This window comes from Myxocyprinus asiaticus, chromosome 1, assembly GCF_019703515.2.
Source record: "Myxocyprinus asiaticus isolate MX2 ecotype Aquarium Trade chromosome 1, UBuf_Myxa_2, whole genome shotgun sequence".
Taxonomy (NCBI): domain Eukaryota; kingdom Metazoa; phylum Chordata; class Actinopteri; order Cypriniformes; family Catostomidae; genus Myxocyprinus; species Myxocyprinus asiaticus.
Window position 1 is genome coordinate 48,883,119 of NC_059344.1, and position 25,011 is coordinate 48,908,129.

Below are 25,011 nucleotides of genomic sequence, written 5' to 3' on the forward strand. Positions count from 1 at the left end.
ATTATATATTTGTTGCTTATCTTGGGTGTGTAAAAATATATTTGACAGCTTATACTGTGACAGAGCAGAAGTTCTCAAACACTTTTCACTGTGGCAAACATATAGATGGTACAACATTTAAAACGATAAGGCTATATGTAAATGCAGGTTTCATCTACAAATACTTTTGACATATAAATACATATAATAAAAAAACAACATCAAAATGCACAATGATAAATGACAATATGATAAATATACATGCTGTCAAGTAATTTTATGCCATTAACAAACATGCGGTGCAAGGAAAAGGCATCATAAATTCTGTGTATATTATTTACTTTGGAGTATACATTTTAAAGGAAGGTGAAACTATCCACCTAAAGTGCTTCATTTAGTGACTCTCTTTGCTTTGGCTTGCCTCATGTACTCATGGACATAATTTATCCTGACAAACTGTCCAATGTCCCTTTAAAGGAATGAAAACTGCTATAGTAAAATCACGTCATTGATTTAAATTCAGCATCAGAGAAGGGTTGCAGTCTATGCCTTGTTTCTTGGCATGAGAGTCAAACTTCAGGATCAGCGTCCTGTTAAGTAGTGTGTGAAAGGCACCATGTGTGTTTACCCCCTGAACTGAGTTCTAGTTCCTCTATTACCGCAGAGCTCCTCTAGGGGGCGAAGCAGGCTATCCTCACGTGCTCGATATGGCTGAGCGTAGCTGTCCTCTTCTAACAGGATACGATTGAGAGTGTGTTCGTAATTAATATGCCGTCGCAGCATTAACACGTACTGGTGGCCCTCCTCAAGGGGGGGACAGTCACATTTGTTGGGTGCCCATAGGAACTCACGGTGCTCCAGACGGTAGCGGTTGCGGTATGTGTGGATGATATGGACGTCGTAGCGGGTTTCTTCACCATGATATACTTTTTCCAGAACTTTTGCTCTGAATACTATTGTAGCAGAAAGTATATTGTCATATATAAAATAGAGCCAATTATGTACGTTAAAAAACATATGTTGGGAGATATGTTGATTGACCTCACCAAAATCTTTTTGGCAATACTGTCGCTGACGCTCCCCTTTTCCCCGTGCCCGCCGACATTTCCCACAGTGGCCTACAAAAGGATTATTACAAATATAAGAAAGTATTAATTAAATAATCATGTTTTAGAAGACCCAATCAGATGCCAAGATAGTAATGAAACAAATTACCAGTTGGAAAGAATAAGGAACAAACAAGCCTAAAAATAGGCCTGTGTTGTAAGAGAGGCTGTTCAAGGAGGTGGTAGGTGTTAAAATTATGTTTATGGCCTGTATAAAAGGATTGATAACATGTGCTGACCTCTACGATGTATCTCAGGCAGCCGATTCCTGCGGTGTTCGTCTCTTTCCAATCGTGGAACTGGCTGCTGCTGATAGGGGGGTTGAAACGGCCAGTGGCCAGCAGCACCTGAGAGCATGACCTTGTAAATCACACTTGAATTTACAAAAGGCTCCTAACATTGAGCTTTAATAAAAAAAAACCCATTTCTGGCAAACATTTTCCATCACATGTATTTTAAATGTACTTAACATTTAAATTACATCAAATTCATGCTTTTTTTTATTTTATGCTAATACCATCTCTACATTCAAGAACCAGCTGAAAACAGATCTATTCCTTGAGCACTTAACTAATCCACACTAATTGCACTTACTATTTAACAATAAAAAAAATAACAAAATAAAACGTTCCTTGTCTGTCTCTTTCTTCTGCGCTGGCATCTAAACTACTCCAGCTACTTTGAGAACTTGGCAGTGCGATACAGCAGATATTGCTGACTTTTGTATGACAAATTGCTTGCTGTGTTCCTCATTTGTAAGTCGCTTTGGATAAAAGTGTTTACTAAATGACTAAATGTACAGGGTGGCCCCAAAAAAAGGGGGCTCAATTTTTGATTGCTTGTTTCTTAAAAATGCAAAAAGGCGTTTGCACGATTTTTGGTGTACTACGACTTTTTGTAAACAACAAATTGACATCATTGTGAAGTCATCATGAGCAACAACATGCTACAAATAAATTAATAAGTAAACCGTTTAGCTAACTTTTCAATGGCAGCAAACTTAGGTGCTTCTCTTTTGCCATGTGGCCCCATTTTTTGGGGCTGTTGATTAAAATTTGTAATCAAATTAATTACATGATGTGCTAATTAATTGAATTATTCACATATCAATATTTGCTAAGAAAGGCCCCCAAATATATTTTCAAAATAATTAATTAAATAGTGATAAAATAATGATATTTAAATAATTTAAAATATAATACATACAGTAAGAAATATAATACTTCAGATCATTAAAATATATTACATTATTGTGGCAGATAAGTAAACCATTGATGAGATAATATATAAAGTGGTTTTAGAAGGCAATTTATAGTTTGTTTCAATATCACTGAACATAAGCCTATCACTGGCCTACAGTCCACAGCATTCCATTTTGCAATTTTATTTGGCCATCTGTCCGTGGTAGACTTATAAGGGATTTTATAAGGACATGGCTATGAATATATGCGTCAGACAGATGCTTTTGGAGAGTCTCATTTTGGTTGCTTTGCGTCATAAACAGCCTTTTCAGGACACTGTATCAGTTGTTACTGATATCTGCCCAGCTGTGTTTGAACAGAAGACTCGTAAAAACATGAAGATGAACATTCCTTATTATGGTCCGGGGACATGATCAATTGTCAATTATTTTTTAGGCGTCATTTTTTAAATATTTATATAAATATCGCCATTAATTAACGTTTTTAAATCGATAGCTTAATATATATATATATATAATATATATATGTATATACTGACCTAATATTGACCTTAAGACATGCCAGTCTATTGCATACTGTGGCAACTCAAAAACAAACACAAAGACAATGTTAAGTTTCATTTAACGAACCAAATATCTTTCAACTGTGTTTGATATAATGTCAAGTGATTTCCTAGTACCAAATTAAGTTGGCTGCTGGAAATGGGGCCGGTCTAGATTTGATCAAAAATGACTTTTTTCAAATAGTGATGGTGCTATTTTTTTTTACATCAGTAATGTCCTGACTATACTTTGTGATCAGCTGAATTCACTTTGGTGAATTAAAGTACCAATTTCCTTCCGAAACAGCAAAATCAGTACATTATTCCAAACTTCTGGCTGCCAGTGTGTATGTATGTATGTATGTATGTACATGCATGTATGTATGTGTATATATATATATACACATACATATAGCGATCATATGAAGACATTTATCATCACATAGTTGTTTGGCTCCTTTTTAAATCATAATGATAACAGAAATCACCCAAATGGCCCTGATCAAAAGTTTACATACCCTTGAATGTTTGGCCTTGTTACAGACACACAAGGTGACACACACAGGTTTAAATGGCAAATAAAGGTTAATTTCCCACACCTGTGGCTTTTTAAATTGCAATTAGTGTCTGTGTATAAATAGTCAATGAGTTTGTTAGCTCTCACATGGATGCAATGAGCAGGCTAGATACTGAGCCACGGGGAGCAGAAAAGAACTGTCAAAAGACCTGTGTAACAAGGTAATGGAACTTTATAAAGATGGAAAAGGATATAAAAAGATATCCAAATCCTTGAAAATGCCAGTCAGTACTGTTCAATCACTTATTAAGAAGTGGAAAATTCGGGGATCTCTTGATACCAAGCCACGGTCAGGTAGACCAAGAAAGATTTCAGCCACAACTGCCAGAAGAATTGTTCGGGATACAAAGAAAAACCTACAGGTAACCTCAGGAGAAATACAGGCTACTCTGGAAAAAGACGGTGTGGTTGTTTCAAGGAGCACAATACAACGATACTTGAACAAAAATGAGCTGCATGGTCGAGTTGCCAGAAAGAAGCCTTTATTGCACCAATGCCAACAAAAAAGCCTGGTTACAATACGCCCGACAACACCTTGACACGCCTCACAGCTTCTGGCACACTGTAATTTGCAGTGACAAGACCAAAATAGAGCTTTATGGTCATAACCATAAGCACTATGTTTGGAGAGGGGTCAATAAGGCCTATAGTGAAAAGAATACCATCCCCACTGTGAAGCATGGTGGTGGCTCACTGATGTTTTGGGGGTGTGTGAGCTCTAAAAGGCACGGGGAATCTTGTGAAATTTGATGGCAAGGTGAATGCAGCATGTTATCAGAAAATACTGGTAGACAATTTGCATTCTTCTGCACGAAAGCTGCGCATGGGATGCTCTTGGACTTTCCAGCACGACAATGACCCTAAGCACAAGGCCAAGTTGACCCTCCAGTGGTTACAGCAGAAAAAGGTGAAGGTTCTGGAGTGCCCATCACAGTCTCCTGACCTTAATATCATCGAGCCACTCAATCTCAAACGTGTGGTTCATGCAAGACGAACAAAGACTTTGCATGACCTGGAGGCATTTTGCCAAGACGAATGGGCAGCTATACCACCTGCAAGAATTTGGGGCCTCATTGACAACTATTACAAAAGACAGCACGCTGTCATTGATGCTAAAGGGGGCAATACACAGTATTAAGAACTAAGGGTATGCAGACTTTTGAACAGGGGTCATTTCATTTTTTTCTTTGTTGCCATGTTTTGTTTTATGGTTGTGCCATTCTGTTATAACCTACAGTTGAATATGAATCCCATAAGAAATAAAAGAAATGCATTTTGCCTGCTCACTCATGTTTTCTTTAAAAATGGTACATATATTACCAATTCTCCAAGGGTATGCAAACCTTTGAGCACAACTGTATACCCACACACACAGTAGATATATATTTCGTTTCCTTAACATTAGGAAATAAAGGAGTTTACCCCAGATAGGAAGTTTAGTGACTGGCTGTGGTGTTGTGGTTGTGCTAGTAGTTGTGATAGTGGATGTTGGAGTTCCAAAGGGCAAAAAGTTTGCTGTGTGGTGAGGCTGCCGAAGTTGACTTCTCCCATGATACAGAGCATAGCGATCTGGAGGGAGCCAATACTCATATTCTATCCCAGGGTTCTTATCAGTGGACAATACCTACAAACAGATCAGTAAAAATTATAATTGATTGCCTGCTAATCATTAAAAAACATAATAAATAAACTTTCCATAAAATGGCACATTAGCATAGTAACAAACAAAACAAAAAAATTCTAAGGTAATATAAAAAATGTGTATATTTTTTACACATGAAATAATAACTTAAATTAGACTTACATTTTACATTACATTTAAAGTTGTGCTTGCTCATACAAATGTCACCACCACTATGCTAGTGTGTTGTTTATGGTTGCCAGGGTGTTGATTTGCGGTTGTTAAGGTGTTCTCAGTGGTTGTTAGTTCACTGTTGCTAGGGTGATCAGGATAGATGCTAGGGTGTTCTGGTTGGGTGCTTACTAGTCCATGATAAAACAGGGTACCCCCAAGTTTCTGTTATTCTGGTCCCTAAATATGGCTCTGGACTTTTTTTTTTACGTTTTACCATCTTACAGTCAAAAATCTGGTGAACCAAAATCTTTGTATGCACAATAGTGATAGTTGCTTTAGCAAGCAAAACTAATAAGTGTATTCATAGAGCTAACCATAATGTGCAAATCCTCCTGAGTAGGTCCTGGAACTTCAAAACTCTCCCAGGCATCAGCAGAACGGCGGTACAGCAGTTTGGTTCCTGCCACACTGTACTCCCCTGGAACATTAATCTTCCAGTTCCCATTGATCACAAACTGAGAACGACTATTTTGGAGGGCTATAAAAATATGTTACAAAATGTGATTTTTCTAAAAATATTTCACTAACAAAGGACCTCATTTCCTCATACAGCAGTTAGACAAAGTGCACTTTTATTTCTTTACAGCCAGTTCATGATTTCTTAGAGAATTTACTTTAAAAGGTGAAAAATTACTAGAAGTTTTGCAATTTTTACAATACGTCTTTTTATGGAGCTAATAAAGGTATGCCTTTGTCTGTAGTCTCCTACAATTCTCTCACACACTGTGCACCTTGCCTCTTTTGCTTTGAAAAACACATGTTGAACCTCCAGCCGAGAGATCACACAGCGCTGTGCTCTAACCTAGATAGTTTCTGCTGTTATCAGTCACTCTGATGTGTGTGGCTCCGGCCGGGATCATAGTGACCTCACTGTACCCAAACAGTCCTGCTGGGAAAAAAACAGATGAAAGAATAATGCTTCTCAGCACATTTGAGAAAAAAAAAAACAAACAAAAAAAACCACTGATTTCCAACAGGTGCACACTCTTTCATGGAAAAAAGCTATATGTGTTTTTATGATTTCTACAGCTGCAACATGCACTTGTGGTCTTTGTGATCTGGCTGCAAGGTACTACAGAATTACGACCAAGGCAGTGCATTTCTCTTCTCCTTTGACATTTGACCCTCCTTACAGAGCATTGCGCTGGCATTCTCCAATCTGTTATTCTACTCTCAGAAATCCAGATGCTAAAGAGTGGGGAACCGAGCACTTTTCAGATGGCCAGACAAAGCCAGTATTATTGCTGTTTTCCCCAATGTAAATGCTCTGTATTTTCAGTTGGCCAAAGTGAGGGACACTTTTAAAAGAGGTTCTGTTTCAAGCGGCGAAGTTCAAAGTCAGAGGTGTCAGTGTTCTAAGTGTGTAGATATGTGTTTAAATGTGAGGGTAAAGAAAGAGAGAGAGAGAGAGAGAGAGAGAGGTGTCACGGTCACTTTCCCACAGAAACCACTTAGACCCTGTTTCCACCTGGTATTAAGATGCGTCTCGGGTGATCCGATCACATGTGGTCAGGTGAGACACATCGCTGTTTACACCTGGTCCTTTAAATGCGTCTTCTGTGACCACTTGTGATCGGATTTGGAGGGGAGGAACTCTGTTTCATGATGACATACATCAATCACAATGTCAATGTGTTCCTGCATGATAATAAACCTCAACAAAGTCAGAAAAGTCAAAAACGGTGCACTATTTCTCCCTGATGGAGCTGAAATTTAATCTATGCACAAAAACAACATTTCGAGCAGAACTGTCCATTATTTTAGTGGATTACCTGTATTAACCTGAGCTGCAGATGTTTGTGCTTCTCATATGTGTCCCTGCATGTTGATATCAGACAGTGATGAAGATCTGTGAAGTTCTCATGCTTGTGTATATATCCACTTTTTAAAAATGTTCCGATCGGATGTTTTTTCCTTTTAAAGCCGTTCGTAACTGGAAAAGTTTAAACTATTGTTTTAGCGCAGCGGTTGATTGACAGGTGAGGGGTGGCGCTTCGCTGCTGCCAGGACGCATACAGGACGGATTAGCATTTACACCTCAAATGTGATGTGTTCAGATGCGTTTTTGACCACACACATATGTGTTTTTTTTTTATCTGATCACAAAACGTTTTAGAGCCCATTTATCGACCTGTATTTAGCGCTGACCACATGTGATCCGATCACCAAAAAGCATCTTAATATCAGGTGGATATGGGGTCTTAGGTTAAGAATTCCATAGCTAGCTGCCAAATTTTAAAGTTTGGAGGCCACTGTGCTGCTCGGAGTAACAAACTTCATAGAAGTATTAATGCTGTTATCTTTTGTTTACACCCCTCACATTAATGTTTTAATAGAACTATTGATTTCAAAGTTGCAAAGTTCTTTGACTCTTGCATAGCACAAGTCAATTTAGTTTCTGCACCTACTATCTGTTCTATTGTTTAGAGTGAGTCTGAGTGTAGTTAGATTCGCAGCTGACCATTGTTCACCCCGTTGCTCTGGTAGACGCTTCGGTGATGAAGGCAGGTTGAGTTGTGGCCTCCACACACCATGCAGGCGTCCTCCTGCTGCTGAGATCCAAAGATCAAGTCACATCCTGGCTTCTGCACACACACACATACACACAAAAGCCCTGGGATCAGTGGTCAAAATACCAAGTAATGCCACATACAGTTTCAGGCACCGCTCATGGCAGTCATACAGAATCTTGGGAATTTTCCAAGAAATGAACTTAGTCGCCACTACACTGTGTCTGTTCATGTTTCTACTCTGGAGAAAGACATACCTGAACCAAGTATATTTACTTAAATGTAGGTAGTTGACAATAATTACTATTGGAAAGTTAACATGTCTTGCAGTTTGATATACTATTCTCCATCTAACAATATTTTAAACAAATGACATTTTACAGTGTATGGAGTGATCCATCCAGGATTCAACATGATCAGATGGGAAATCGAACATTCGCTTCCAAATGTTCATGTGACCTCAACGTCATTCTGCCAGATTACTGAAAAATGCCATCCCCCATGAGACATTTTTGCATCAGTTCAAATGTGATCACATTTCCCTTTAGCGCTACTGATAGCGTATTGCATGAGCAACCTTCAAAACACGGGTCCCAGATCCGTGGAAACCAGGAAGTTATCACTTTCACATAAACAATGGTGAGCACGATTCGGAGGTTGCATTTTTTTCTCTAAAATTAAATTTTTACTCCACTGACGTTTTGGTAAGTTTAATAAAATATGCATTCCTGTTAACTATATTACATCATTTACAACTAAACCACTCTGTGAACATTTCACCTGGAAACTGGAGCTCAGATGTGTCCATACATTCAACAACACTTCCAGTTTTGGCCACTTGGGGTAGTGGTTTGAATCTCGGTAAGCACAGACTGATTTAAGCAGCAGAACTTTCTACCTACTCTTGCCAAATTCACAGCGTGATTAAAGGTCTTAAAAATCAATGCACACAAATCTATACTTACATATTTTCAAGTGTGGAGTTTGTGACAAACCACTCTCAAAGAAAAGAGATCAAAGGCTGTCTACCGTCATCAGTATAGGCAAAACAAGCAGTTTCAACCCCACTACATGACAGTTTAACACTTAAGTAAAGCTGACGAGCAGAGATCAGAGGATCTTTCTCTCTGAGTAAATATAATGTTTCTCTAAAAGTTATTAAATAAATAAATATACTTCAAATAGCAATACTTACAATTTCCCTTATACGTAAAGTGGTGGTTCCATGTTACAGTGATGGTATAATACAATGATATTTTGATATATCATGGTACTGAATGATTACCATATACCTGTATACAGTATTTTTGTAGTACCATATACAGTATGGTACTCCAAAGTACTTTAAATACCATGGTATGGTACATGATACATGTCCAAAATAATTTTAATGCCATGATACTTTATGGAACTATTATTATCAGCCAGAGCATTCAAAACATTATTGACATGAACATTTAACCAAAAAGAAGAGGGTGAAAAGGACATGAGCACTGAAAAAAAAACTTTAAGTGCTTCATGTGCACAATCATCTAAATTAACTGGTTTTATTTAAATTAACTAGTTGAAGTCAAAAATATAATTTAATATGACTGAATCAACCAGAATATACAGTATAAAGGGATACGGCCTAAAGGAACACATTTCATATTTCAAAATATCATATTGTTAATTTACATGTAATATTTGTTTAAAACAGAATTGATTTTGTTCATTGCATTAATTTCAACAAGTACTGAAACAGAGAATATCTATTTTGTAATTGCGAATGAGATTGCTGTCTGTGACTTTTAAGCTGAAGCTTGAAAGACATTTGATAGGTCTTTAAGACTCAAGTTTAAATAATTTTTTTCCAAAAAAACAATTTTAACATATGTATATTATCCCAAGTTCAATCAAAATGTAATGTTTTGTAACTCTGTGTGTTCCTGAAATAAAATGGACCTTGTATTTGCACATCAACACACTTGTGGGCCTTGTAACAAATACATTAGGTTTATCAACAAAAGTAAAAGTAATTAACAACATCGGTTAACATGAACTAACCATGAACAATACTTTTACAGAATTTATTAATATTAGTTAATGTTAATAAAATCATATACTAATCATTTTTTAATCAAAAGTTGTATTAGTTAACATTAGTTAATGCACTATGAACTAACAATGAACAATTGTATTTTTATTAACAAACATTAACTAAGATTAATAAATGCTGTAAAAAAATTATTATTTGTTTGTTCATGAAACCTAACACTAATGTTAATGAATGGAAACTTATTGCAAAGTGTTACCAGTAATTTTAAGGTAGAAATAGCTCTTTTAAGGTAAAAACAGTGAGGGAAAGATTTTGTTGTTACTAGCTATTATGAAACTAACAAAGCAGCTACTCACCAGACACTTTCCATTCACACAGACTGCCCCCTGTTCTATTTGGCAAGGAGTGCCATCAAGGACCTGCCCAAAGTTGTAGTAGAAGTTGTGTCCAAGAGCCAGACAGCTGAGTTCACAGGGGTTAGAACCTGAAGCAAAGGTGACAGGGCATCAATTCAGACATTTCAGTCAGAATATGTAAAAAGACACACACACAGGCTTTAAAGAGGTAAGCCATGCTTCACTGACCTCCATGAAAGGTTGTCCAGTGGTAACTGTTGCCAGCAACTAAGGGTCTGTCATTGAAAGCTTCACACTGCATTTCTCTAAAGTCCTGAGAACTAGCTGCACACTCCTGATGTTACAAACACAAAGCTCAAGAGAAAACATATACACACACAGCCTGTGTAAACCAGCTAAAGCCCTGATTCATTAACACTCTCTGAATCATTAGAACAGTCCCAGCAGCCTCAATCACACTCTTACACTCGTCTATGTGCTAACACAATCACCAGTTCTGCAAAACAATACCAGTGCAAATGATAATTTTGGTAATACCAAAATGAATGCCATTAAAATCAACTGCACATAAATGCTACCTTTCCAATAGAATAAAAGTGTGACTAATGTACTGCAATGCAGACATTCTGGTCAAACTGTCAGGGATTTACTGCACCTTTGTGTTGCAGATCTTGTATTGCCTGGTATCCCCTGGGCACGCTCCTCCTACTAGATTTCTAGAGGGAAACAATAACAAATATCATTTCAGATGTATCAAATTAGTGTCAATTTTATATGAATCACATGAGTGTGATCAAAAGAAACGGCAATAAGAATGGAACATTTGTATGTGATTTATGACGGTCACAGTGATTATGGCAAGTAGGACGTTTCCATGGAAAAACATTCCTATCAAGCAAACATAGTCCTTTCCCTAACTCTAACCATCAGTTACCTCAGAAATCAGAAGGGAATGGTACACTGTAAAAAGTTTACAGTTAATTTTGCTGGTGAAACCTAATGTAGTCAGGTTGATTCAGACATTTTAAAGGAATAGTTCACCCAAAAATGAAAATTCTCTCATCATTTACTCACCCTCATGCTATCCCAGATTTGTATGACTTTCTTTCTTCTGCAGAACACAAACAAAGATTTTTAGAAGATTATCTCAGCTCTGTAGGTCCATTCAAATCAAGTGAATGGTGGCCAGAACTTTGAAGCTCCAAAAAGAAATATGACTCCAGTGGTTAAATCCATATCTTCAGAAGTGATATGCTAGGTCTGGGTGAGAAACAGATCAATATTTAAGTCCTTTTGTCCAATAAATCTTCTTCTCTCCTAAGAGTTCTTCTTTTGTTTTTGGTGATTCTCATTCTTTGTGCATATCACCACCTTCTGGGCAGGGAGGAGAATTTATAGTAAAAAGGACTTAAATATTGATCTGTTTCTCACTCACACTTATTATATCACTTCTGAAGACATGGATTTAACCACTGGAGTTATATAAATTAATTTTATGCTGCCTTTATGTGCTTTTTAGAGCTTCAAATTTCTGGCCACCATTCACTTGCATTTTATGGATATTTTTCTCAAAATCTTTGTTTGTTTCAGCAAAAGTCATACACATCTAGTATAGCATGAGGGTGAGTAAATGGTGAGAGAATGTTCATTTTTGGGTGAACTATTCCTTTAATTTAGATGTTATCACATAAGAATTTTTTTTTTTTTTTTAAGTGTACGTTAATACTTATGTTATTGAAGCTCCAACCCCAGCCATAAACCAAAGTGCAAGCTTAACCCTAAACCTAACCCTAAAATCTGATTGGTTGCTAGAAATCCAGGAACACATCCTACTTTGCACAATCACTGGCACTGCGATACATGATAAAACCAGGACAGCATCTCTCCTTGTACACAGATTCTTACTTTTCATTCTTTTTGTACATACAGAGAAGATAGTGTGATGGGGTGAGCCAAGGCTTTGATTTACCTGGTGATGCATGTGCGTGTACGGACAGAAGCTCCTCCCCCACAGGAGCGTGAGCACTCGGACCAGCCGCCCCACGAGGCCCACTCATTCATGAAAAGCAGTTGGCTCCACATCTTTGGACCCTCACCTGCCACCTCTACTCTCCTGGATGACTGCAAATACATAAACAATGAAGTGCATTTGAAAGGTTGCAGAACAACAAAAAAGAGGGACTAAATGGCAGAATACCTGACTATTAAATTTCATCACTTATGCCATGCTAAGGTGTTTTTAGCAAGCTCATTTGTTAGAACAACTGTGCACTAAACTGTAAAAATTAATAAGCATAGTAATGGTACACAGTTACTAGCAATTGTCACCCTTTAGGACAGCGCTCGATGGGGCTATATATACAGGTGCATCTCAATAAATTAGAATGTCGTGGAAAAGTTCATTTATATCAGTAATTCAACTCAAATTGTGAAACTCGTGTATTAAATAAATTCAATGCACACAGACTGAAGTAGTTTAAGTCTTTGGTTCTTTTAATTGTGATGATTTTGGCTCACATTTAACAAAAACCCACCAATTCACTATCTCAAAAGATTAGAATATGGTGACATGCCAATCAGCTAGTCAACTCAAAACACCTGCAAAGGTTTCCTGAGCCTTCAAAATGGTCTCTCAGTTTGGTTCACTAGGCTACACAATCATGGGGAAGACTGCTGATCTGACAGTTGTCCAGAAGACAATCATTGACACCCTTCACAAGGAGGGTAAGCCACAAACATTCATTGCCAAAGAAGCTGGCTGTTCACAGAGTGCTGTATCCAAGCATGTTAACAGAAAGTTGAGTGGAAGGAAAAAGTGTGGAAGAAAAAGATGCACAACCAACCGAGAGAACCGCAGCTTTATGAGGATTGTCAAGCAAAATCGATTCAAGAATTTGGGTGAACTTCACAAGGAATGGACTGAGGCTGGGGTCAAGGCATCAAGAGCCACCACACACAGACATGTCAAGGAATTTTGCTACAGTTGTCGTATTCCTCTTGTTAAGCCATTCCTGAACCACAGACAACGTCAGAGGCGTCTTACCTGGGCTAAGGAGAAGAAGAACTGGACTGTTGCCCAGTGGTCCAAAGTCCTCTTTTCAGATGAGAGCAAGTTTTGTATTTCATTTGGAAACCAAGGTCCTAGAGTCTGGAGGAAGGGTGGAGAAGCTCATAGCCCAAGTTGCTTGAAGTCCAGTGTTAAGTTTCCACAGTCTGTGATGATTTGGGGTGCAATGTCATCTGCTGGTGTTGGTCCATTGTGTTTTTTGAAAACCAAAGTCACTGCACCCATTTACCAAGAAATTTTGGAGCACTTCATGCTTCCTTCTGCTGACCAGCTTTTTAAAGATGCTGATTTCATTTTCCAGCAGGATTTGGCACCTGCCCACACTGCCAAAAGCACCAAAAGTTGGTTAAATGACCATGGTGTTGGTGTGCTTGACTGGCCAGCAAACTCACCAGACCTGAACCCCATAGAGAATCTATGGGGTATTGTCAAGAGGAAAATGAGAAACAAGAGACCAAAAAATGCAGATGAGCTGAAGGCCACTGTCAAAGAAACCTGGGCTTCCATACCACCTCAGCAGTGCCACAAACTGATCACCTCCATGCCACGCCGAACTGAGGCAGTAATTAAAGCAAAAGGAGCCCCTACCAAGTATTGAGTACATATACAGTAAATGAACATACTTTCCAGAAGGCCAACAATTCACTAAAAATGTTTTTTTTATTGGTCTTATGATGTATTCTAATTTTTTGAGATAGTGAATTGGTGGGTTTTTGTTAAATGTGAGCCAAAATCATCACAATTAAAAGAACCAAAGACTTAAACTACTTCAGTCTGTGTGCACTGAATTTATTTAATACACGAGTTTCACAATTTGAGTTGAATTACTGAAATAAATGAACTTTTCCACGACATTCTAATTTGAGATGCACCTGTATAAATATATATATATATATATATATATATATATATATATATATATATATTTATTTATTTATTTTTAATTAACCAAAAAAAATGAAATATATAAAGGAAATATGGTTCAACGAAATGCGGTAGAGGCCAGCTCCTGCACATGTGCACACATGCAATCCATTTGCATCCCAAAGAATTATCAACCGAAGGACAAAACTGGGAGCACTCTTGCACAATGCATGCTCTCACATCTCAACACAAGTGTGTGTTGGAAAGGGGGTGTCACAAAACTCTGGTTCTTAAAGGGGCCATGTCCAATCTATGACCAGAGTTAAATTACATGAAATTTCTCCACTTGGCTACATTAATTTTGTTAGTGCTTCCTAATGTATTCAGGTTGATTCAGTGATGTTGAATAATATTTTAGACTTGAATAAAACAAGTTTATTTTGATGTTACCACATGAGGCACATTTTCTTCAGCGTACATGGAAACCACTCTTGAAAAATTCTCTCATAATTTACTCACCCCCATGCCATCCCAGATGTGTATGACTTTCTTCAGCAAAACACAAATTAAGATTTTAAGAAGAATATTTCAGCTCTGTATGTTCTCCCAATGCAAGTGAATGGTGACCAGAACTCAGAAAGTCCAAAAATGACAAAGAAGGCATAAATGGTTGGTTAAATCCATGTCTTTTGGAGCAATGTGATAGGTGTGGGTGAGAAACAGATAAATATTTAGGTCCTTTTTTACTATCAGTCTCCACCTTTGACCAGCCCCAACGATTAGGTGGCTGAATGTGAAAGTGAAATTCACTTCAACACCAGCATGTAGATGTGAAAGTGTAGCTGTACAGTTAAAAAAGAACTTAAATATTGATCTGTTTCTTACCCACACTTATCATTTTGCTTCAGATGATATGGATTTAACTACTGAAGTTTTATGGATTACTTTCATACTGCCTTTTGGGCCTTCAAAGTTCTGCTCACCATTCACTTGCATTGTGAGGATCAACAGAGCTGAAATATTCTTTTAAAAATCTTTGTTTGTGTTTCGCAGAAGAAAAAAAGTCATACACATCTGGGATGGCATGAGGGTGGGTAAATGATGAGAGAATTTTAATTTTTGAGTGAACTATCCCTTTAATGAGCAATTTATACCTGACCTAACTTAGAATAAGTTTTGTTTGTGTAATTTAGGTTGATTCAGATATATTATGTTTGACTTGAATCAAACCATTCATACATCTTCTATAGCCGCTTGTCCTATGTAGTGTCACGGGGAGCGCTGGAGCCTATCCTAGCTGTCTCGAGCCAAAGGCAGGTAAATGCAATGGATAAGTGTCCAGTCCATCACAGGGCTAACACCCAGGCAAACACATTCACACACTCACACCTATGGGCAATTTAGATTCTTCATTTCACTTGATCTGCATGTCTTTGGACACTGGAATAAACCAGAGCACCCGGAGGAACCCACGTGAACACGAGGAGAACATGCAAACTCCACACAGAAAGGACCAGTGTGAACCGGAACTCGAACCAGGCACCTTCTTGCTGTGAGGCACCAGTGCTACCCCTGCAGGCGACCTTTCCGCCCCTGAATCAAACCAGGTAATTTAAAGGTTACCCCATAAAGTATATTTTTAAGGCTAGCATTTTTTCAGTGCACAGGGAAAACAGGTTAATATATAGTAGTAACTGTATTATTTTTTGCTGTGTCGGAACATGCAGATTTATCATGATTTGTATAGCAGTTGCGGGTGTTACTATTTTCTAAGTCAACTGACATACGTACTTCAAAACTTTAAACCCAAAGGCAATTTTAAAAGAAATGTTGACTCTGAGGTATGTTTATTGGAAAGAGATTTGGGAGCCTTTGGTTGAAAATCAAATTAAGAATTCTGATATGATCTTGTGGTGAAATTTGCTTGTTGGCTTTCTGTGGAGGAGTGCATAATGTTATTGCTATTTCTGTAAGTCAGCTGATGTATGATAATTACTGAACAGAAGGTATCCTGTACTTGCACTCTAAATTATTGCATACTACTGCTTAGGACACATGATATGAGAGGCCACCAAAACATTTCCTGCTCATCGGACATGCTAGACGGCACTTGACATTTGTGGAAGTGTGGTGAGTATTCCCCAGGTGCTGGACTGCGGATGCCACATCAGCTCTATTACACAGCCCCCATTACACAAGCAGTATTCCTATCAGACCACCACTAATCGTCCTCAAGGATAACATTACTCTGTCATTCTTAGACACATTCCTGGCTTTGATCCGAGACGAACAGGCAGTAACAGACTAAGAGAGAGAGAGAGAGAGAGCAGTTTCCATGAGATCCTTGAGGCTTACCTGTTTCCCTTCAAGGTTTGTGTGTGTGTGAGAGAGAGAGAGCATTTGCATTTAAATGTTATGTAGGTGTGGAGAGCTCACTCTTCTGCTTCTACCAGGTTAAACAAACTCATAGACAGCAGCTGTTTTCCTTCCTAAAATAAAAATCATCCATGGTTTCACGTAAATCTAATTTGAGCAACACAGTGTCACATGGTGTGTGTAAACACATCACAACAATATGAAATGATTTAGGCATTCAAATAGAGCATTGAACTTGCATTCCAAAGTTTGATCCCTAAAGATGTGTTTTACTGGCACACATCTGACTCCTTTTTTGTGCTAAGTTTTGTACAAGTTCCTCAAGTTTAACCCTTTCAAAGAAGAAAACAAGAAAGCTTCACTGAAAAAAAATGTTTTAACCTAAAAATGATCTTAATTTGTTTAACATATATAAACTGTTTCTAACTTATCACTGAATCAACCTGAATACATTGTGTTACACCAATAAAATTCATGTTTAGGGTTAGATCAGGTAGAAAGAGCTCTTCATTGTAACAATCGCAGGTTACCACTTTCTACAGTGTAAGAGGAATTTTTCTCTGTTTGGATGAAGTCATCTAATAAGGTTATCAAGGCAGGATGAAATGGAATGTGTTTTGAATCTTCTGACCCAATATATCCTAGAGACTTGTGTTGAATAGGGGTCTAGTAATGAGTGGGGATGTCTGACTGTGAGGGTTAAAACGACAGATGACTGCACTCACACAGACACAATAGTGCTTTATGACCGACGTCCATCATCTTCAATACCGGAATGACCTGGAACTGCCCTCATTACCGTGGCAAAGACTCAAATTAGTGTTGATGACAGTCTGCCATGGGGCCCGAGGGCAAGGCGGATTAATGAAATCGACCCTTCACCTTCGAAACACCAGCTTCCCCCCAAAGGCAATTTTAAAAGAAATGTTGACTTGGGAGTATGTTTCTTAGAAAGAGATTTGGGAACATTTGGTTGGAAATAAAATTCCGAATTTTGATATGATGCAATGAGCTTGGCTTCCTGTGGATAGAACCAGTATGTGTTGCTTTCATAGAGAAGTGTGAAAGTCATTTCAGTGGAATGAAGATGATAATGATTGGTAGACAAGACCTAGCTTGGATCTCACACAGGAGGGGAATGGGAAAATGACTGGGTGAAGTCCCCAGGATATCAAAGGCAGAGTAACATGCAAACTTTTCCTCCATTTGCCAGTGCAACTTAAAGGTTAAAGAGAGAATATGAGCCAAACATCATGTTCTTCTTGACTGCTCATTTTTTTAATGTATGTAAACAGCAATTTAAGTAAAAAAAAAAAAAAAAGCCTCCCAGTCTCTGAATCTACTGAGGTTGGCCTGCCTGGATTGCTCTGATTCAGCTGCTTTTGGCAATCGATGGGCAAGACAACAGTCTAGTTAAAGTGAGCAAAACCTTGGCAGAGATATATGCAAGTCTGAGCGTCTGAGACTATTTAGCCAGAGATGAAGCACTTTTATTAAGCGCTTCTATCCATAGAAAATAGCTGCCCGAGAGTGTTCAAAGATGGCTACCGAGTGGACTGACTTGCCTTGAAAGGGGGTTAGTGCTACACTAACAATACTGATTACTCATGCTTGTCCCTTAAAGTAATCTTTTACTGCCTGACAGGACTTAAATTTTACAATAACTTTTGCAAACTGCACTGCATAAAGTGGTACCCTGCATATGTTGATGTAACACTTAAAATAGTTTTGTGGTATTATGGTAACAATGGTATCATATATTGTGTTTCTTTAGCTCAGATCAAGTGATAAAACTATTTTCAAGCTGGTCCAGCTACTGTAATGCATCAATCTGGCACCCTCATGGTGCAACGGGGTTCTGTGTAGGAAGGGGAAGTGTCCATGGGATGGTCCAGAATGTGAGCGGGGTCCGACAGCCACATGCACTCCCCTCCAAGATTCCGGGGCGCTAGGGGCAGTGGCTTCTGTGGCGGCCTGTCTTCTCAGGGGCCGCTGCATGTGAGGGGAAGGCAGCCCGGCCATCTACCATCCCCAGCGGCAAGTCTAACTCGCTCTAGGGGTCCGGGGAGCGGGTCCGGCAGCACATCTGATTCAGCCAGTACTTTGATCCTAGACCTGCGAGGATGCCAGTGTGTGCACACGAGGAGATAGAAGCCGGCTCCCTGAGGAGAGGTACGCTCAACGTTTTAATGGCAGCAATGAGGCTATATACAGATCAGGTGTGCCTCATGATCCGCTGCCCAACCGAGGCTTATTAAATTGCACCTCTCCTCTCTCCTGCCCACTCACGTTGTGAGCCTGGCCAAAGGACGTCCCTCAGAGGTGGGGCGATGATGGCGAGAGAGAGTGGTGGGTTGTTCCGCCACAGGCATTATATAAACTCTACTGTATATGCTAATATTTTTTAAAGAGGGCAGTTTTTCAAGGACTATCTTACCCACTGAGATGACAGGCAACCTGGACACAGGAGCACTGTTACAAGGATGAGTGCCTTGCACAGAGACAGCTTCCTACAGACAAAGAAAATAAATCATGTAAATTGATGTCAATCACCATTCATCCATCCATCAACCTTCTATATCTGCTTGTGCTATGTAGGGATGCGGGTAGTGCTGGAGCCTATACCAGCTGTCTCAGGCCGAAGGCTGAGAAACACCTCGGACAGGTGGCCAGTCTGTCAATCACCAAATCCACTTAATAAGACACACCCATCCCTTTAGAATTAAGTTGTGGAACCAGGACAAGAAACTCAGGCTCACTTAACATAAGAGCTGTTGCTCCACGTCAAAGAGTAAAGTAGCCATGTGGAGAGCCAACAATACATTGAGAACTCACCCAACACACAGAAAACATGTTTACATGCATTTTTACAGTACAAGTCTGTGCAGACCTAGTCTTACCCAAACCACACAACAACTGACTCAAAGGAGTGGTTTCCCAGAAGCCCATCTGTCTTCCTTGCATTGTTGTTACAATATATCTATGCATTGAACTCTCAGAAGTTTAAAGGTGGACACCATTTCTCCATCATGTATATGTACAAACCTAATGAGGTTAAAGGAATACTTCACCCCAAAAATGAAAGTTCGCTCATCATTTACTCACCCTTATGCCATCCCAGATGTGTATGACTTTCTTTCATCTGCTGAACTCAAATGAAGATTTTTAGAGCAATTTCTCATCACTTTTGGTCCATACAATGCAAGTGAATGGGTGCCAAACTTTTGAAGCTCAAAAAAAAAAAAAATCACATAAGTCAGCATAAAAGTAATCCATAAGACACCAGTGGTTAAGTCAATGTCTTCAGAAGCGATATGATAGGTGTGGGTGAGAAACAGATCCCTTTCACATTCTTCTCGTCTTTTTGGTGATTCACATTCTTCATGCATACCACCCCCTACTGGTGATATTATATCACTTCTGAAGATATGGATTAAACTACTGGAGTTGTGTGAATTACTTTAATGATGCTTTATGTGCTTTTTGGAGTGTAAACATTTTGGCACCCATTTCCTTGCATTGTATGGACCTACAGAGCAGAGATATTCTTCTAAAAATTACAATTTGTGCTCTGCAGAAGAAAGTAAAACACTTCTGGGATGGCATGAGTGTGAGTAAATGATGAGAGAATTTTCATTTTTAGGGTGAACTTTCCCTTTAAACATGATGAGGTTTTTAAAAGTTTGCTAACTGTGCTCTGTTGCTTCACAATTTCTACTAGTTGATAACACACTTGATGCTTTGGGAAATGTAGACTCATCCATGGTTAACATATATGATATATTTCAGCAAAGTGCCCTCTGATGTGGTTCTCCCAGATGTGTATTGTTTAATTATCCACAAAAGATACGGACGAGAAACTAGGAGGAGTATGTTTACTGACTCAAGTTTACTATCAACTGCTGTGCTGCCTAATCATAAACGATGAGATAAAAAAAAAAAAAAAAGATACAGACTCTAGTTAATGTTTAATAATTAACTACATGAAACATCAGTACACTTAATAGTCCAGCATATTAGAGTATAGCTTATTGTCTGGGTGAAAGGTCAAGAGGTCCATACTTAACAGGCAATAATGATGTTAATTTAGATTTGGTTTCTATTGCTGCTCCAGTGAGCAGGTGTAAGAACATAAACCTTGAGCCTCCCATGACCATGTAATAAAAAGGATATGACTTCACATTAATGGTGCTTTTAATGCTAAAGGTATTTACTGTTCACTACTTATGAAGCCAAATGTAATAAAACCTTAAATGGACACGTGGAACCATTACATTTCTTGCTAAAAAACACAGAGCACTAAATCTGAACTTAACCGAAGTGTTAAATCTGTTTATGTGTCATGCCTAAGCACCACAAGTTTTTATGAACAGTAAACCATTCTCCTCTTGAAGATTAGATTAAACAGCTGGATCCTTGATGCAAGAATAGCTTATTTAACTCAAACAGTAAACAATTTCCCCAAAACCACCATGAATTCTACAAACAAGACTTTTAACCTAAATTTACATCAAGCTACCAACAATGAAAAAGCTCATAATGATGCAAGTTTTTCATCTGTGGTGTTGCAAATGTAACAATCACCAGCAATGAAGCTGAAAATATTGGGCTATAAATTCTTGAAAATTCTGTGTTTGATTCTCCTAATATCCAATATGACTCAATAAAATGTAAAACTGATTTGGTAAAATGTAGGCTATATAATAAATAAGCATAGGTCTATGTATTCTAATAAGTAGACAACTTTACTTGGTCGCTTTGTCCTTTGCCATCTTTTCTTCAGCAACACAATGAATCAAATCATGAAAGTATTCACACACACATTCGAGAACTAGCATGATCCACATACATACCTGTTTGACTTTTGCATTGTTCGTCAGGTGTCACACAATAACGTTAAATCCTCTTGAGGTCTGAAATCAGACTCATCTGATAAAGTAAAGACCATGAGCTGTGTGTTCCCAGTGGTTTTTATCATCAAAGAAGTCGGGAAACCTTTCAGCATCCATGTTTTTGAAGAGTTTCCTCTCCTCTTCTCATGAAGTGGAAATTTTCCTGGAGATTTCTCAGACAAAGAACCCAGAGAAATGAGTGTGTACCACCAGAAGATGACCTGTCCACAGAATCCTGCACTGACGCAGAAGATCTAATTAATTAATTAACTTTTTGTTTACATGGTCTTCACTCATGTGCATTATTTAAGAGATAAAAGACACATCTCCAAGATTACAAAGTGCTGTTTCAGATGAAGAGCAAACCTCAAACACACTTTTAGTTTCATGTGGTCCAGTGTCCGTCCTCTCAAGAAGAAGGTTTTGTTATACGCTTTATAAATGACTGCGCCTGGAGTTCAAGCGTTTTGTTCTCTCCAGATGCCTTCCTGTGAAGTCTACTTGAGCCTCGCCGTCACACACATATATAGGAAATCATTAGTTTTCCTTGAGGGAATATAACGGTGCTTTAATATCGGCCATTGCCTTTAAAGTACATTCAGTCCTCAGATGTAGGTACTACTACACATACAGTCAGTCGGTGAAGATCACCTGAAAAGAAATACAAACAATATTAGCATACATTCCTGCTAATTTCATATTTTTGTTAACTGACTTTCAAATTACTGAGCGGGACAGCGATTATTTCTTTATTATAATCTACTTCACCGCAGTGCAATTTCGACCCTGAATTCTAATTGTAGCTCAAGACCGGTTGCTCACTGAAGCTAAGGAGAGTTGAGCCTGGTCAGTACCTGGATGGGAGACCTCCTGGGGAAAACTAAGGTTGCTGCTGGAAGAGGTATTAGGTAGGCCAGCAGGGGGTGCTCACATGGCGGTCTGTGTGGGTCCCAATGCCCCAGTACAGTGACGGGGACACTATACTGTAAAAAGGCACTGTCTTTCGGATGAGACTTTAAACCGAGGTCCTGACTCTCTGTGGTCATTAAAAATCCCAGGGCACTTCTCGTAAAGAGTAGGGGTGTAACCCCGGTCTCCTGGCCAAATTCCCCCTATTGGCCCTTCTCAGTCATGGCCCCTTAATATTCCCCATCCATTAATTGGCTCAATAACTCTACTCTCTCTTCTCCATCAATAGCTGGTGTGTGGTGAGCGTACTGGCGCACTATGGCTGCTGTCGCATCATCCAGGTGGATGCTGCACACTGGTGGTGGTTGAGAAGAGTCCCCTGTTTACTGTGAAAAAAACGCTTTGAGTGTAGTGCCAGAAAAGTGCTATATAAATGTAACGTTCATTCATTCATAATTGGATGAGCCGTGTTCTAAGCTGTTGAGAAATGATTATAAATGCACAACTGTCAGAACACATTCTGTATTAAAGGTGCTGTAAATAAATGGTTTAATAAGGGGCCGTTTTCACATCAACGTTTTACAACTAAAAATGGAAAAATGTATGCGTTTTGGCTGTTTGTTTATACGACAACGGTGTTTTGGGGCTTGAAAATGGGTTTCAAAGTGCAAGTTTTTGAAAACGATGCCATTATCGTCTCCGTGTAAACATATAAAAACACTAATTTGTGAAAAACGATGACGTCAAGTGCACGCATATTACGAGTTCAGTTTATTGGCATGAGCGCGAGTACTTCAAAATAACACACGAGACTTTCAAAACTACAATGGCGGACTACAGGACTGTGTTTGTGCTGCTCAAGATTTTGAATTTATTGACGCTTCTGCAGCAAAGTAATTGTAGTAATAAAGCAACCTCATCGTCCGTCCAGACAAAATTGCTCGATGCGTTCGCCATCTTCATTGTTTGTATTCACCGCTCTGTGGAAGAATGCTTATGTGCACAGGCGCGTAGTGTTCCTTTACAAAGTGATATCGCCAACTACTGGCCTGGCATGCATAATACTGCGCTTTTAGTCGTTTTCACGGATCCGTGTGAACGGGGATCATTTTGACAACGTTGTCGTCTCTACGCGAAACTTTTCAAAAAAGGAAAAACTTTTCTGTTTTTAGTACATTGTTGTCGTATAAACGTACCCTAAAATTACAAGCAGAAAATATCCCTATTCCCGGAAAGATATCAATGAAATGGGTGCCATAAAATATCACACGGCAAGGGCATAGATTTGGCTTGAACGTTGGGGGCATTTACATGTTTCCATTGACCATGGTACAAATAATTGGGGGGTTATCACCCACCCCACCCCCCCGAATCTACGCCCCTGGACAGCGCTAGTTTCTCTAAACAGTGAAATAAGACTGTCAATACACAAGAGAACGCTATTTTGCTACCGTTGCTTTTGTGAAGCTCTAGAGCTGTTCAAAATCGCTTACAACACCTGTAATGCGTCAATTCTGTTCTTATATTTTCGTTATTAAAATGAACTATTACTATTGCGGACAAATTGTTTATTCATATTATTAACAATTGAACTGCTTCATTTTATAAATGCAACACGCCACCCGATTCCGTTCGTTAGGCTACAGTGATTTTTCCTCACAGCCTCTCTTGGCTTATTGCTTTAGTATGCTTCCACAGAGCATCCTCTATAAGAGAATGGGAAAACCAACTCCTTGAGCGTTATCTTATGAAATAAAGAACACACACATCACGCAAAATAATTAAAGTAGAAGCAACTTACGTCCTTGATGATCAAAAATGTGTAAATGAAGCTTCAGTTTATATTGATGTGAACTGAGATCATACGAGTTCAGGGCAACAGGATTGCGTGCAGTCGCGTTCACCTGAAGCTCAGCCCCAGTGTGTGTGCCTACATTCCGATGAAAAACTAGTAAACACGCCCCTCTTAAACGGAATGTTGCCCAATCCAGACTGTAAAGACTTCAATAACTGCAGTGCGTGTATACATTAAATTGTACTTGGATTGTACCTCTTAAATGACAGGAAGTTTCAAGAGGTTTGAGCATGTGCTTATCATGACAAGAAGCTGAAATGATAACCTGCTGAAATGCACAGTTCTAGGTGTGATCATACAGACTAAGTGATTCAAATGCTCAGTGTTTCCTGATATCAGATAATTCATGGGTAATAGTCTATTACTATTTTCAAAATCACAATGACGCAGCTCAACAAGTTGAAAGGCTTCAGTTATATTGAGATCTCTGACAGACCTGATCCCTGGCCATGGAAACAGTCCCTAAAATAACTGCTATCAACTGCAACAGATCATCACATACAGACCCCAGACCCCAGTGTTGTTATGTCTCTTGTCACCTTGATTTAAAAAAAAAAAGAAAGCAAAGTTAACCACCAGAGCTATACTCTACACTAGAGCATGATGGTTGTTAAAGTGCCCCAGAGCCTCAAATGACATGTTTCAGCTTGCAGAGAAATTACTTTAGCAAGTGTACAACATCTTTATGCTCCTCAATGCACATAGTCAACCTCTGATTCACAACCACTTTAACCTGCCCCAGTCCACAGGAGGTGAGGAGAGCACCACTCAACATTTCACACAGATAACAAATCATTTTGATTTAAACAGAGTCAAGCAGAGTAGTTCATTGCTATAATGAAAGCTTGGGTGGTGTGGTTCAATATAATATCTTTCATGAGCAC

At 38.8% G+C, this 25,011-nt stretch overlaps 1 protein-coding gene across 3 annotated transcripts; it reads right to left on the reverse strand.

Moving 5' to 3' along the window:
• LOC127447243 (ADAMTS-like protein 5) lies at positions 1-24,219 on the reverse strand. Of its 3 annotated transcripts, XM_051708977.1 has the most exons (15): positions 24,074-24,175; positions 22,218-22,658; positions 21,325-22,014; positions 18,909-18,981; positions 12,134-12,285; positions 10,820-10,880; positions 10,393-10,498; positions 10,165-10,292; positions 7,722-7,845; positions 6,063-6,149; positions 5,575-5,738; positions 4,828-5,029; positions 1,325-1,432; positions 1,026-1,097; positions 1-932 (listed from the first exon to the last, which is right to left on the reverse strand). In XM_051708977.1, the coding sequence occupies exons 3-15, from the start codon at positions 21,339-21,341 to the stop codon at positions 604-606; spliced, it is 1,623 nt and encodes a 540-aa protein (XP_051564937.1). In that variant the 5' UTR covers positions 21,342-22,014; positions 22,218-22,658; positions 24,074-24,175; the 3' UTR covers positions 1-603. The 3 variants fall into 3 exon arrangements, with proteins under 3 accessions (XP_051564937.1, XP_051564948.1, XP_051564926.1); XM_051708988.1 differs by lacking the exon at positions 22,218-22,658 and having other exon boundaries at positions 6,063-6,146; positions 24,074-24,219; XM_051708966.1 differs by lacking the exon at positions 22,218-22,658 and having other exon boundaries at positions 24,074-24,219.
• Positions 24,220-25,011: the final 792 nt, after the last annotated feature.